This window comes from Candoia aspera, chromosome 1 (genome assembly GCF_035149785.1).
Source record: "Candoia aspera isolate rCanAsp1 chromosome 1, rCanAsp1.hap2, whole genome shotgun sequence".
NCBI lineage: Eukaryota > Metazoa > Chordata > Lepidosauria > Squamata > Boidae > Candoia > Candoia aspera.
Window position 1 is genome coordinate 342,177,423 of NC_086153.1, and position 14,761 is coordinate 342,192,183.

The 14,761-nt window shown below is 53.4% G+C and overlaps 1 protein-coding gene across 1 annotated transcript; it reads right to left on the reverse strand.

Moving 5' to 3' along the window:
• Positions 1-159: 159 nt before the first annotated feature.
• DUS3L (dihydrouridine synthase 3 like) lies at positions 160-12,944 on the reverse strand. The gene is made up of 13 exons (XM_063290989.1): positions 12,867-12,944; positions 11,492-11,780; positions 9,587-10,168; positions 8,938-8,979; positions 7,280-7,432; positions 6,955-7,071; positions 5,685-5,750; positions 5,131-5,241; positions 4,690-4,786; positions 1,994-2,069; positions 1,050-1,238; positions 404-532; positions 160-310 (listed from the first exon to the last, which is right to left on the reverse strand). The coding sequence occupies exons 1-13, from the start codon at positions 12,899-12,901 to the stop codon at positions 238-240; spliced, it is 1,959 nt and encodes a 652-aa protein (XP_063147059.1). The 5' UTR covers positions 12,902-12,944; the 3' UTR covers positions 160-237.
• Between the last annotated feature and the right edge of the window lie 1,817 nt (positions 12,945-14,761).

A 14,761-nucleotide genomic window follows, 5' to 3' on the forward strand; every position in this document is an offset into this window, starting at 1 on the left:
GACGGGACGGGGGGCTCCCCAGCAACGGGCCAGGCATGGCAGCAGGGCTTGGGGGGGCGGGCAGGGCAGCGAGCGAACCTACACACACGCACACACACACAGGCACGCACCCAGGGGCAAAGTGGGGGAAGCAATGACCATAACCAGCAGCCAAGTGGAAAACGGGATTTTTTTTTAATGATTCAACAGAAAGGCAGCAGGAGACGTATGCCGGCGCTTCCTCTGGCCTCCGGGACCCTACTTGTAAGAATTCGCCTTGTGTTTTGGCAGGAAGGAGAACTCGGCAGGGACGCGGCCCAGCAGCATCTCGCTGGAGAAAGAAGAGGAGAGGAGAGAAGGGCAGGCTGTTGAGGGTGCAGGGCTTCGAAGGCCTGCCAGGCGGGACGCGGCCGAGCCCTTTTACCTGATCTTAATCCAGTCGTCCACATTTTGGCTCGCCATTAAGGTCTCCAAGTAGTCTCGGCCCACGTAGTACGGGGGCCTTTCGTTGATTCGCTGCGGCAGACGCTCCAGTAAGCCAACGGGAATGTACCTGAGCGAGGCCAAAAAAGAGAAGAGGAAACAGCCGTAGCGCAGATTAGTTTGGTCATGCATGACGACAATGACGCTGTGATGGTAAACACAGACACAGTGGTTTAGTCTGCTCTCTCTGCAAATCTCATGTGTCATCAAAAAGAAGGTCTGAGGTCCCCAGTTTGACAAAACAGGCTTTTACAATGCACAGGTCCGTATCTCAAAAAGCAATCGAAGCGGCAACAGAACAGAGATTCTATGGCATGCCCCATCTAGCAGAAACAGAATACAAAGCTCTATGAACTTACGTAACCCAGGATTTCTGGGCAGAGAGCTACACTGTCCGCTGTCAGCAGCTCTCTTGCTGCTGTTCCCACCAGCCAGCGCCTAGAAAGCTGACATCCCTACTAGCTAATTCCAGTCATGCCCCAGTTTTCTCACGCGAAGGGCTGTCCTGCACAACTTCTCCAGGCCTGCCAGGATCATGCGGCAGAACATGACGGACTCAGAGGGAGCCACAGGGGAACAGTTGCTACCTGCACAGAAAGGACAGCCACTCCAGCAAGAACTTCCTGGTTTTCTCCACCCCCTGCGTGTCCGAGCCCCAGTGTTCCAGACCGTAGTTTGTGTAGTCCTTGAGGATGTTGAGCCTCTCGGTGGAAGAGATGTCCCAGTGCCGCTGTTCTTTGATTTCGGTGAAGATCCAAGGTTTGATGAGCGCTCCCCTGTGACCGAGAAGAACCGCTGTGACAATGTACAAAAGTTGTGGAGTGCTTCGAAAATGTGCCGTCTCGAAGTTTTAAGTATGATGGAGAACCAGGGTAGGGAGCTCCTTTCTATGGAATCGAGCCTTGGTTCATTAACTCAGTACCACCACAGCAGAACAGCAGCCACTTGCCAGGCTTCCCAACGGGGGGTGGTGGGTGGGGGCTGTACAAAGACTCTGGTTCTTACAATTTTGAACGAAGAGATTCATTATTCAGAGGAACTCCTTTGGGGGGCGGGATGGGAGGTGATAAAATTTGATAAATAAACTCCATGTGGGCCAGTAGCATTCCTTCAGGGGCTGCAGACAAGTGTCTTTCCCAGCCCCATGTGATGCATGCCTAGGAGTGGAGAGAGGGACCTGTTACCTTCTGGATGGAAACAAGGGAATCTTTCTCCAGCTCCGTTAGGAATGGCAGGTTTTGTCCTATCTTAGAGTGAAGAACCATGCTGAGATGGTAGCTTGAGTCTCTAGTGATTTATTGTTCTACTCTACTAGACAGAAAATCCTGCCAAACTGAAAGGCCATGGGAAACCCAGACAGATATACCCCAAAACTCAAGGCGGGTCTGCTCTGGGTTTCTTCGAAGGGAGGTTCAAAGCCTCTAAACCGCGCATGAGCTTTTCCCCCTGGATGGGCCCCCCCTCCTGCTCACCGTCAGTACTCATGACAGCTCCTTTTTTGTTATGGAAGAAGAAAAAAGAAGCTACCTACCGGGCAATCATGATCCCTGAAACGCCACTCTGCATGGCCCGGTTAGCATCTTCGAAAGAAAAAATATCACCGTTTCCTGTGCCAAAAGCAAAAACATACACAGAAGGTTGAAGGGAAAAAAGTGAAGGCACTTCCGTTTCCACAAACAAAGAGAATGGGAAACGTGACCAGTTGCCCCTCTAAATGTCATCAGCAGCGATGGCTTCGTCTGTCTCAAGTCCAAGTTATACTTTGATTTGGAAAAAAGAAAACAGAATGAACTGAAACGAAGGCCGGCACAAAATCCTGCCCTTTATGCACGCCCGTCCCCTGCAATCTCTTAGTGCAGGCAGCTGGCTGGATGCAAGGCGGACTCTGCCCAGAGGCCTGCCGTCACAGAGGCCAGTGCTGGCTCGGGCTGTCGGGGGGTCTGTGGGGGAAACAGCCTCAGGAAGAAGGGCAACTGCCACTGTGAACGCCAAGCAGCGTGCACCGCTGAGTTCTCTGCCCTCGATCCCTTGCCCCCCGATCTCGCTCTGAGCAGCGCGGAATCCGTTCAGTGTTATTTTTCCTTCTGGATTCTTCCTGCCTCTTTATCTGGCAAAAGCTCTAATCAATTCTGTTGACTGCCTCTTCAGCATCCTACCGTTAGTTCACATCCTTAGCCTGCCAGTTTGTTCTATTGTTTGCCCACGCATTTTCTGGTTAGCTTGAATTAATCCTGATTCACCCACTGTAGTCTATTCCTTGTCATTTACATGGAGGTCCTGAGCCATCCTACCAGAACGATCCCTTCCACGCCCTAAAGCAGCACTCTGTCTCGCCTCCCCCTCTCGACTCCCACAGCCGGTTCCTTCTGGGATTTGGGGAGCCATCAGCTCTGGTGCTCCACATCCTTATCCAGTGCCGCCCTGGCCTCCGGCTGTTAGCCTAATTGGAAAGCTGCCAGAGAGGAGGCGAGGACCCTTTTCTTCTGCTGCCCCCTTCTCCCAGCTTCATCCCCTCTTGGGATAGAGCTGTAGCCACTGAGCATCTTGTTCTCCGTGGCCCCCCAGATCTGCTTCCTTGACTCAGTGTCTGGGATGCTCACAAACTCAGTCTGTGCTACAAACATCTTTGGTCCTCCTACCTGCTACAGGTTGCTCACTGCTTGCTTCTCCTTTTTCTGACTGCCACTGTCCCCATGCCATACTTTGAATCTTGAATGTTGGCGCCTCCCCTCTCTAAAATAGTCTAGTCCTTCCCCTTGCCTGCACCTACAGGTAGTCCTTGCTTAACAACCACAATTGGGAGCTGGAATTTCAGTTGCTAAGCAAAGCAGTCATTAAGTGAATCTGACCTGATTTTACAACCTTTTTTGCAGTGGCCGTTAAATGAATCACCACAGGGTTAAGTGAACCATGTGGTCGTTAAGCAAATCACATGGTTCCCCATTGATTTTGCTTGCCAGAAGCTGGCTGGGAAGGTTGAAAATAGCGATCTTGTGACCACAGGATGCTGCAATGGTCATAAATGCGAACTGGTTGTGACGGTTGTAAGCATGAGTACTGGTTGTAAGTCATTTTTCCCAGCACAGTCATAAGTCTGAACTGCCACTAAACAAATGGTTGTTAAATGAGGACTACCTATACTTGCGCACAACTTATGAGAGAGAGGGCAGAGTGTTACTGCCTTGGCCAGCCTCCCATAGGATGGTGGCTCTGACCTATAGAGTCCCTGGATGGGTTGCCAGCGATCAACAGACATAAAAGCAAACTGTAACTCTCAAACCCAAAGAGCATTCATTCATTCTAGTCAACAAGGAAAATCTCCAACGGACTCTCAAAAGCAAGCAGTAATAGGCAAACAAGCAGCAAGGAAGAAAGGACTTGGCCTCCGGTCACTCTTTCATCCATCTACAGATAGTCCTCAACTTACCACCACAATTGGGACTGGAACTTCTGTCACTGAGTGAGGCATCCATTAAGTGAGTCACAGCTGATTTTATGACCTTTTGCGCCACAGCCATTAAGTGAATCACTTGGTCATTAAGCGAATCCAGCTTCCCCCATTGACTTTGCTTGTTGGAAGCTGGCTGGGAAGGTCTTAAATGGTGATTGTGCGACCCCAGGACACTGCAACTGTTGGAAACACATGCCCGTTGCCAAGCGCCTGAATTTTGATTATGTGACCACAGGCACGCAGCAATGTTAACTTCAAATGGTCACTAAATGAATGGTCATACTCCAGGGACTACTTGTACAAGCTAACTTAATTGCTCACCGCTGATGGGCTTGAATACACCGAGTCTTGTCGCACAGAAAGGAGGATTCAATGCAAGTATCGCTGCTAGGTTTTCCCTCCTCTGCTGTCACTTCCACTCGGACTGGGCTTCATCCCTCCGTAAAGCCATCTAACCCTCTGGCAATGGGAAAACCCTGGGACTGAGAATGTGCCACGCTCTGCTTGATGGACCCTGAAGTGGCAAGGGAGAGGCAACAGACAGGCAGAACTATGGCACCCCTCTGGAAGAGGCACGTTCTGAGGTGGGAACAAAAGCAGGGGGAAAAGGGGTCTTGACGGGGAGGGAAAGAAATGCAGGAGGCGCAACCAAAGCCACGCTCAAAACCGGGCACGTTTTGCCAGCCTGTGATGGCTGAAGGCGCGTAAAAGCTCAGAGGCCACAAGAGATGGAAATCAGCACAGCGATGGGGAAGAGCCGAACAGAGGCCACCTACCGAAAAGAGGCATCGGGCTGGCAACTTTGGCACACTCTGCTACGTACTCCCAGTCTGCCACCTTTGTGTACCTCTGCTCTCTCGACCGGCCATGAAGCTAGTGAGGTCAAAAACAGGCACAGCTGGCGTTTATGAAATAAGCACGGTCACGCCCAGGTCCGCTCCCACTCTAAACGAAAGCAGCAACGCCGGAGGGAGCTCTTCCCCCCTCTCTCTGAATCTTGTGCTGGAGAAACCCCGGGAAGAGGCCTGCTCTGAGGGTGTTTTCCCAAGTGCAGAAAACACTTGGAAAAAATTTGTTTTCCCAAATGCAGCTGCTCCGTTTCTCTTTCGCCTCCCCCTGACCGGGAACAGCCGAGGAAGAATCAACGCTCGGGCCTGCCAGCCGAAGTGACCGGGCCTCCCTCCCAACCGGACCCGGAAAAGCAGAGCTTCCCGTACCGTGACCAAAGAGGCTCCCCACTCCCGGAGGCTGGGGATTATTTTGTGAGCCAGGTTTGTTTTCTCTTGCACGCCCGTCCTGATCTTCACCGTCAGGGGAACGTCCAAGACCTGGGACAGAGAACGAGAGAGAGAAATGAGCCAGGCGCTTGGTTTGGGAATTCCATGCTTGATAGAATTTGCTTTCCTGAATTTGCTGTTATTGATTTATTTGTCAAATTTGTCACCACCCATCTCCTCCGACCGGAGGACTTTTAACAAGGCAGGGAGCCAAGGACCAACTGCCTGCGCTCGAAACAGACAGCAGGATCACGAGGAGATGTGGAGGAGTTGCGCTGGTTCAAGCCAAAGAGCCCGGCTAGTCAAGCCTTCTGGGGAAGCTCAGAGGCTAGACGGGAGACGGCTAGGTCTGCCACGCCACTGACTCTCTCACAAGTTCTGTACGTATTCACTAAAATGTGGCCCAGCAAAAGGGAAAAAGACGCCTTGGGAAGCGAAGAGAATGTGAAATCCAACACGGGTAGGAATCAGCTGGGAGGCGGCCACTCACTCACGGAATTCATGCCTCGGACTATCTGCTCAAACTTATTGGTGCGGGTCATCAGAGCACATCCACCACCCTGGCAAGGGAAAGGAGAAGAGGGTGAAGTATGTGCAAAGGGATTATACGCATCAGGAGCAGGAAACGCAGCCAGGGTTCTGATTTCAGCTCGCGAAACTGGTCCTCGTATTGCGCTTCCCCTTGGGCTTAAAAACAGGGTGCAGGCAGTTTGCACCTTTAGAGCACCGCGGGCCCCCCTCCCCAGGAGAGCCAACGAGGCTTCTAGGGGTGCATCGCTGCATCTGTTCCTGTGCGGAGCCAGGAGTAAGGCTGGTGAAGAGAAGGCTCCGAGTAGGACTTGGGAAAACTCATGCCAAGCATGGCATCGAGAGGGAAGTTGCGGGTCAGCAACAAACTGGCACCTTGGGAGTTGAAAACTCAGCTCATTCTTCTAACTGTTACCTGGAGAAACAGGTGCCTCCCTTTGTTGTTTGCCAACAGCTTACATCCATCCGAGACCTTCCCAGAGCAGAAGGATTTGCAAACCTGAAATTGCCAAGTCCATCCGGCCTTGATCCTGCCACTCGCTCTGTGGCTCTAGCAGCTTTTTAACCAATGTCTCCGGTGACCAACAAATGGCAGATGGCGCCTTGGACTCTCAGGATAAAAGACCCTGCCGCACGAAATTCGCTCCCAAGGGCCCAGAGCCCACGGGATCCCAAGCAAAGCACCAGCCCCCAGCATCACACTGGCCTCCAGGAACACCTCTCCAGCCACGTCAGGCACCGGAGGCACGTCTCAAGAAGGGAAGGCTGGGCTGGCAGAGAGCGTCCTGGGGGACTGGAAGAGGTGTAGAGAAAAACCTACCAGTTTCTCTACCAGTTTGCACAGACTGGCTATGTCTGTGGGGCAGCCATTTTGAAAATGGGTGCGCCCTTTCCCATGGCAGCCATTTTATAAGACTTCTCAGAGCCTGGTTTCAAGCTACAGAGTGTGCCTGTGGCTTAAAAGGATTATCCACTGTGGCAACCCCAACATACAGTACGTGGGACCACAGATGCTTCATTTTTGTGTGGCTCCTCTTTATTGATTTCATTCTACCTATTTTCTGAGCAGGTCAGAGATGGAGAAACATGTTTGAAAACAGACTAATATTCTTTGATGTGTATCCCTGGGCCTTCTTTCCCTGGACTTCTTTCTGAGCTGGAGCAGGGGCTAACCTTTCTCCCTGTCCATCTACCCAATACAATTAAGCTGCGCATCGGCCAGGAGCTGCTGGTTACCTTGTTATAGACGAGGTCAATTGGGCAGCCTACGTTGATATCGACAAAATCCACCTCAATGGTTCGGTTCAGAAGCTCAGCACATTTGGTCATGGTGTCTGGAAATGCTCCTTCCAGCTGCAAGAGGAGGAGATGCCAAAAGTCAGAAAGGCACCAGTGAGCCCCACTCCAGGGGAGGCCACCATTTTTGCTGCTCCCCCTTTGTATGGTTTCAGGATAAGATGTTTGCTGCAGGAAGGAGGTTGAGCTTCACAGTTCAAGCTCAACCTGACCCAACGCGCTCTCAGGCCCCCAGGCCCTGTTCCCATTCTGCCCAGGAAGCTACCTGGACACCAAAGAGATCCTCAGTGTTGTGCCGCTTCAGCAAGGCCCATTCCGAGGACTGTCCCTGAAGGAGGTTGGTGCACACTGCCATCTCTCCACAGGTGACGTCTGCCCCGTAGCCTTTGCATATTCTCCGGAATGGAAGGTTGCCACACTGAAATCCCCACGAGAGGGAGGAAGGAGGTTAAGACTGCCTGTGCAGTTTCTGGCACACGCTTCTCAGCAAGCCAGGCTGGGCTCGCGTTTAGAAACGATGCTTGCAGGAGCGACCGCTCCTGAGCGAGCAGCGGTCCGGCCCCCACCCCTGACATTTTTCTTTCACTTTTGGCAACTTTCTCATGTCCCATTTTGGTCTTCCTTGTCTACCAGCAGATGTTCTGATGCCACTTCCTGGGGGCGGCAGGCAGCCCTCCCCTTGCTTGGTATAGCTCGGAGCCATCGCAGTTAAGGTAATGGCTGGGGCTGGCACCCCAACACCACCGCAGCTGCACCTTGCCATAGCTTTAGGGAGAGAAGGGTGGCACCAGTGGCTGCTTGACCATTGCACTTCTGAGCCTGGAGCTGGGACAGCAGAAGCAGGCCCTGGTCTGCCCTACCTGAGAAGGGCATATCAGGAAATGCCACAGTGCTAATTCTGCATTATCACACGGCTCCCAGGGATGCTTCCGCGGAGCCAGCAGCCTCATGGTCCATGCACTGCCATCCCCCACATGCCCAGCTTCACCATCAATAACCCTGACTGTTCCTGCACAGCCATCAACCCAGCCCAAGTGGCCAAAGGGAAATGGTAGCTGTTTTGCAGGAAAATTTTCTATTTAATACCTTTGTGTTGAATGACATACTACGTTATTCCTCATTTGCTTCATATTTTACTCACTTCAGAACTTTGTATTGGTGCATGAAGTCTTGGCTGGGCAGCTAAGGCACTAGTCCTCATGTAGCCCTCAAGACAATTTGAGTTGGGGGCCCTTGCTCTAAAAGACTCAAAGGGTCATTGTGCTCGTTGGGACAAAACATCTAAGTATGAATTCATTCAAGTTGCTCAGTAGTTTGGCCTGTCTATTTGACCAGCAAAGAAATGACTCTCTTGTTGCTAAGGTGACATAATTTTAAAACACAACAGAAATAAGTGTAAAGTTTAAAAAAATGGTGGGGGGGAGGAACTATCCCTTTTAAGACGTGGTTTGTTTCTCTTTCAGGGTTTGGGTGTTCTTAGAAGGGAGGGAGGATTAAATTATTAGATACCTTCTTAGCATACTCTTGAATTAATAAGAATACCTGATGATGCTAAGAATTTGCACAACAGTGGAGACACCTGGTCTCTTGCCCCCGAGAAGCCCAAGGAAAAGTCCTAAAATTTAGGAACAGGAACACGCTGGCTGGCTGGGGAACTCTTGGGAGTTGAAGTCCACACGTCTTAAAGTTGCCAAGGCTGAGAAACACTGGCCTGGCTGTTCTCTCTCCTCCTCAGTCCTTTCATCTGGCTTCCACACCCCTTTGTCAACCTGAGTTCACATCCTGAGCTTCCTGGCTGCATTAGTAAACTGCACGCTTTGACTAGAAGTACATCTCTTTGTTGCGTGCCACCCAGAGTCGCTTTTGTTGAGATGGGCAGCTATACAGATTTGCTTAATAAATAAAATAAATAAGTCTCCATACCGTTGTCAGAGGGGCCAGATAGAGCTTGCCGCAGAGATCTAGCTGGAAGAGAAACACAGGAAGGGAAGAGAGGAACGTGAGGATCAGGCACCTTATGGGGAGTTTGGTTCCTGCTCAACAAAGCCTAGCAGGCAAGAACTGTGCCATTTGTTACTGGGCGGGGGTGTGTGTGTTTTCGACCCTACAAAAGTCAGCAACCGTGGAGGGTTCTGGTGCTGCCGCTGGTTCCCAGGGGGAGAACGCATCCCAGACTGGTAAGAGGTTTCGCAGCCTGGAGTCTGTTGCTGGGAAGGTTAAGAGGTCTGAGGGAGCTCCGCCCTAAAGCCCTTCTGGGTTACTTCCCTCGGGTTAGTTGAAAAGCCTTAGTCTGGCAAGATTCTGTCTGTAGGGCGAGAACAATAAAGGACTAGAGTTGGAACAGCGGCTCAGCGTGGTTCTTGGCCTGGTTCCTGACAGCAGCCCCTGGACAGCATACCTCAGGAAGGTCTCTCCTCTGCCTGAAAGGAGATGCCAGCCAGAGGAAGGGGTAACAGTTGGAGAGAGTCTGGCTCCGTGCTGGTCCATTTCTTTCATCTCTCAGTGCAAATTCAAGCTTAATTCAGGAACACCTGAGACAACTCTCCTGCTTTCAGCTTAACTCACAGCTTACCTTTGGTTTCTCAGACGGCCTCAGTCTCACGGTGTCTTCATCCGTCACGGCACCTGCTGTCTTCAGAGTGGCTCCTGCTGGGGGACTTGGCCTCTCCAAGGTTTCCAAAGCAGAATCGTCTCTTTCGGATGCACTGGAATTGTGCGGTGCCTCCAGCCTGGCAGTTCCGGGATCCTCTGTTTCTTCAGAGGCAGAACAGCCCGAGACCCCCGCAGCTGCCACGGCAGCTTGGCTCCCAGGCCCTCTTGCATGGGGGGGCTTGCCCAGGGAACGGAGGTACTCGCTGGATTTGGCGAAGGACATTTTCTTCTTGCGCAGCTGCTGCTGGATGTCTTTGCTGAGGCTGTTCCTCACCACCAGCTTCCCTTCCCACTGCTTCAGCAGGCCGGCATTCACCACATTCTTGTAGTCCTCTCCCAAGTGAGCTCCAGCGAATCTGCAGGTAGCCCCGTAAGTGCACCTGCCAAATGTCTCGAAGAGCAGGCAGTGCTCCCCAAGGTCGGGGGGCTTCGTGGCCATGTATTCCTTCAGGTCGTGCAGGAAACGGCACTTGGAGCCATAGAAGCATTTTTCCGTACGTTCCTTTAGCAAGAGAAAGATAGTGCTGTGACGGGGGAAACGGGCAGAAACTAGTTTTCTAACCAAATTTTTTTTTCTTCGTACGGATGACCTTCAATTTGATTCCACGGCAAGTGCTGCTTCCCGTCCACCGCCCGACCTCCTTCTCACCTTTACAGCCCCACTGACTGTCCACCTGTCCTCCCTCCACTCTTCGTTCCCTGATAGCTTTGTGACTTAGCTCCCTTCTCTTTGCTACCTCTCGTGCCTGGAATGGCCTCCTCAACGCCCCCTCCCCCCGCCAAAGTACCAAGCCATCTCTCTAACATCGGGCCTTCTGTTTCAAGATTTTGCTACAACCATCCAGCCTTTGGAACAATCAGATATTTCCTCCCCTGGTTGCCCAAGACGGGGGAAACCAAAATCATTGTGAAGCAGGTTTCAGTGAGCCTTCAGTCGTGATGGTTTTGCTTACGCTAGCCCGGTGCCACTTCAGCTTGACAACAGGGAGGCTGGTTGTGCACAGTGACCCTTCACTCCACCGTAGTACAGCAGACACTCAGGAGTGGGCCAGCTCCCATTTCTGCCTCCCATATTTTTACTGAAGTGCACCTGCCTCCTGGCATTGCCTGCGATTTAGGCTCAAGCTAAAGATGGAGAAATTCAAATAGATTGGGGCAGGGTTTTTCAAACTTGGCCACTTTAAGATGGGTGGGCTTCAACTCCCAGAATTCCCCAGCCAGCATGGGCTAGGGGGAAAGGAGAAGTGAGGAGGGCACTGCCAGCCTCAGAAAGCCGTGCCAGCAAATGCAGCTGGTGTAACAACAGAGGTGGGAAAAGCCTCAGCTTGGTTGTGTTGGATGGAACTCTTGCGTAGAGAGAAATGGCCGTCTCACATTCCTTAGCATTCAACTAACCCCTGCCTTCCTGAGCAATGGTAAGGCTCAAGCCATCTGCGGATGCTTCTTCACGCCATGCAGGGAACAGGAGAGCACCTGCGTCGCATTCTCTGTGCCATCTCCTCTCCAGGAAGTGTCTGAGGGAGGCAGCAACAGAGAGCTAGGAACAGAGTTGCCCGTCTAGATCGGTCTTATCTGGCCCGCTGTCATTATTGCCCAAAGGGGTGCCATCAATGAGAGTGTTCCTCTGCCATTTTTGCTCCCAGAAACTAGTACCAAGAGACATGCCGTGACGATACAGAATGTGGTACACAGCTATTAAAACGAAGAGTTGCTTTGTCTGTCTTAAAGCCATCCAAGGAACACAAGGGCCAACCTGGTAGCAGAAATGCACTTTCAAGCCTGGGCAAGTGGATTCATCTCCATGCCTTTATCACACACAGTTTACCTGAACCACCGAGGGACACAAGCGGTCCTTATCGTAGTGAGTTGGCTTCATGCAGGGACGGTTCTTGTTCTGCCCTCGAAGCCTCTTCCGTCCTTGAGGCTCTTTTGTGCTTCCACGGGCAGCTTCTGGGGGCTTCTCTTCTTCACACCCCTCAATTTCCAACTTCTGTAGCTTGGCAGGGGGCTCATCCAGCTCTGCGCTGAGATGGTTCTCGGCCCCATCTGGGTCACTTCTCGGCTTTTCTTCCTTGTCAAGATAGGTGTGAAATTCCTCTTTCGTAGAGCGGTATCTCAAAGGAGAAAGACTTCAAGTTAAATTTCATCCCAACTCACCTGCAGGTGCTGCTTCAGGGGGTCAAAACAGGAAGGGCATTTCAGTCTAGAGGCAACTACGATTGTCAGGCTGCATTTGTTAACTTGGGATTTTCAGAAACGTCTTTTGCCAAACAATGTGAGTATATTTTCTAGAATTATATCCCATTTCCCCCCCAAATCTATTAACTGAGCAGGGATTTCTCAAGGTTTTTTTTAAGGTTTGCATGTGACCTAAACCATGCAAGTCAGTCATTTCTGTTGGCAGTTACTTGGAACAAAACAGTGTAGAGTCATCGGCTTTCCTTTACACGACTGTGCTTTCTAGAGTGTAAGCTACACAGTGGTCTGAAGTCAGGCAGCCTCTGAACTGTGTTAAATAAACAAACATTTAGTCACAGTAATTTATATTGTACGGCCTCCACTGGCAGATTGTGACTCTGGGCCCTAAAGTGAGATTAAGCCCAGCACACAGCTGAGATAATTGTGTGAACTACTGTCTTTCGCTTGTCGCTCGCGTGTTTCATTTTACCCTGCTTGATAAAACTAGTCTCGTTTATTTTGTATCTGCGTCTCCTGTGACGGGGCAAACAAAACTTCCAGCAAGGTTTCTTCCTCAAGAGATCTACTTCATTTGGAGATTGGGAGGAATCCGGCAAGGAAAGATCCCCGGAAGAGGACCCAGCGGCTCCCGGGGTGTCTGGTTTATCACGTCGCCCCGTCCGGCGTTTCAGGCGGTTCCGGGGGTCCGTCAGCCCCGGCGGGCCTCCCCGGCTCATTCGTGCGGTCCGTGGCGGGGGGGACACACACGGCGGCACCCCTCCCGCACGGATTCGCAGCCGGGAGGCCCACCGCCGGGAAGGGCCCGCCGAGGTCTGGCCGGCGGCAGCTGCCCTGCTCCTGCAGGTCTCGACCCCCGGGAACTCGCGTGGGGCGGGGAAGGGGGGGCTGGAGGGTCCCGGGGCTGAAGGGGGGAACGGGCCTGGGCAGGGGGAGGGCTGAGCCCGGAAGGGCCTCGGCCCGGCCGGAGCGGTAGGCCCAAGCCCCGGGGCTCCCGTACTCACTGGGCTCGGATGGGGGCCACTCCGGCCGCCTCCATGGTTGGCCTCCCCTCCAACCTCCTAGAGCGGCCTGCCCGGAAGCTCTGTTGCTCCTGACAGAAACAGAGAGGAGCCTAGGGCGGCCCGGATGTTCACAGACACGTCGGACTGCCGCTCTAGGCACTGTGCTCCACGGGCAGCAGCGGCCGGGGGCGGGGCAAGGGCGGGAAGGAAGGCGCCTCCGAGCCGAGCCTCCCCTCCCCCCGCGCGGGGAATCACTGTAGTCCGGCGTCTTACGTTATTACCAGGAACCCTTTTAATTAACAGCGTAGGTAATCAGCAACAGAAGAAGAGGCCAGGATTTCCCCGTGCAAAGAAATCCCGCTCTTCGCCCGGCCCCCTCAGCCCCGCCGCCCGCCCTCCCTGCGCGATTGACGTCCTCCTCAGCCAGTGACGGCCCGCGCCTGCCGGAAGTGAGCTCCGTAGCGACGAGGGCGGGACTCCGCCCGGCAGCGGCGCTCGAGGGTGGGCTGCCGCCAGCCGGGCCGCTCGGCCGGGATGCCTGCCGTGGAACCGGATCGGCCACCTCGAGAGACTCCGCTGCCCCAGCGCGGCGGGTCGGCCGGCCGTGTATTCGGGCGCATGAGGACTAGAGCCTTGGCTCACGTTTCAGTGCTGCGGCGGAGCCTGAGCCGGGGGGACCCTCCGCAGGGCAGCCCGGGTCCTGTCAGCCGCGTCGTCGCTTTCGCAGAGCGGGAACCGAGCGAGCAGGGGAATCAGCGGAACCGGCGGGGGCTCCCAAGACAGACCCGCTGGAGCAGCGGCGTTCAACCGCGGCCCCTCAGGGTGGGCGGTGTCCGGCTCCCAGAACTCCGTGGCTGGCTGGGGAATTCTGGGAGTTGGAGCCCTCCCTTTCCAAGGGGCCAGGGTCGCTTGGCCGGGGGGTTCCCGCCCCCTCCTCCCTGGATGTCTCGGGGGAGCGCTGGGGGGGGTCTTCCCGCCAGATGGGGGGGCTTAGCGAGGCTGCTCCTGCAGCCCGGGAGGGGTCGCGTCAGCCCCTCCCTCCGGGGAGAGCGGAGCACGAAATCCGCTGAAACTTCCTTTATCAAGGTGGGCTGCAGTCGCTGGCTCCGGCAAGCCTGGCTGTGCTCCACTCCCCCCCCCCCCGCATACTCCTGTGAATTAGGGAGGTGTCTGCCTGAGCTGCTTTGGGAACCCTTCTGCTGGTTTTGGACGCAGCCACAGTTTCCCCCTTGCCTCTTTGATAACGGACCTGGCCTGTCGCCTTCCTTGCTCCCTTCAGGTTGCAAGAGAAGGGCTCTTCCTGATACCAATGGAAGCAAATATTTGCAGCTCAGGGATGAACTGCGGAGTCCTCGGTGCTCTCTGAGCCTGGTTGTTTCCTTGCAGACGTTTCATTGCCAGGCTAGGCAACGTCTTCAGTGCGAGGAGGGAGGGGGCCTTGCTCTCGGTTTATACACCGTGGCTTGCCCTGCTTGTGTTGGTGGGGGTGTTGTTCTCTCCCTGGGAGTTCCTTGATTGGGCTGTTTGCTGCTTGGTTGATTGCCTGAGTTGATAGTTCCTTGATGAGGGTGTCTTGTGCTGTTTGATGGTTCATCTGGTGTTAATCCTAGTGTTGATTTTTGCATAACTGGGTGTTGATTGCTGGCAAGGCGGTGTCCTGGTCTTTTGGCTTTTCTACTGTCGCTTTTGAATGGTATGTAAATGTTGTTTACCTCTATGTGTCTGCTGATGGCTGCTTGGTCTGAGTGCCAGGCTTCCAGGAATTCTCTGGCGTTTTTGGATTTGGCTTAGTTTAGGACGCCCGCCGTTTCCCAGTTGAAAGTGTGGTCTGTCCATGTGCTGTGAGATTAGGGAGTTCTCATCGTGTCTTCTGATTGCTAATTGGTGTTCGTGGA

Bases quoted from the DNA above. Each gene is read 5' to 3' on its own strand.
- DUS3L (XM_063290989.1), bottom strand. From the start codon at position 12,901: ATGGAGGCGGCCGGAGTGGCCCCCATCCGAGCCCA. The intron at 7,433-8,937 runs GTATGGAGACTT...TGGGGATTTCAG, and splicing joins ATCTGGCCCCTCTGACAACG to TGTGGCAACCTTCCATTCCG. The intron at 5,242-5,684 runs GTGAGTGAGTGG...TCTCTGTCCCAG, and splicing joins TAGTCCGAGGCATGAATTCC to GTCTTGGACGTTCCCCTGAC.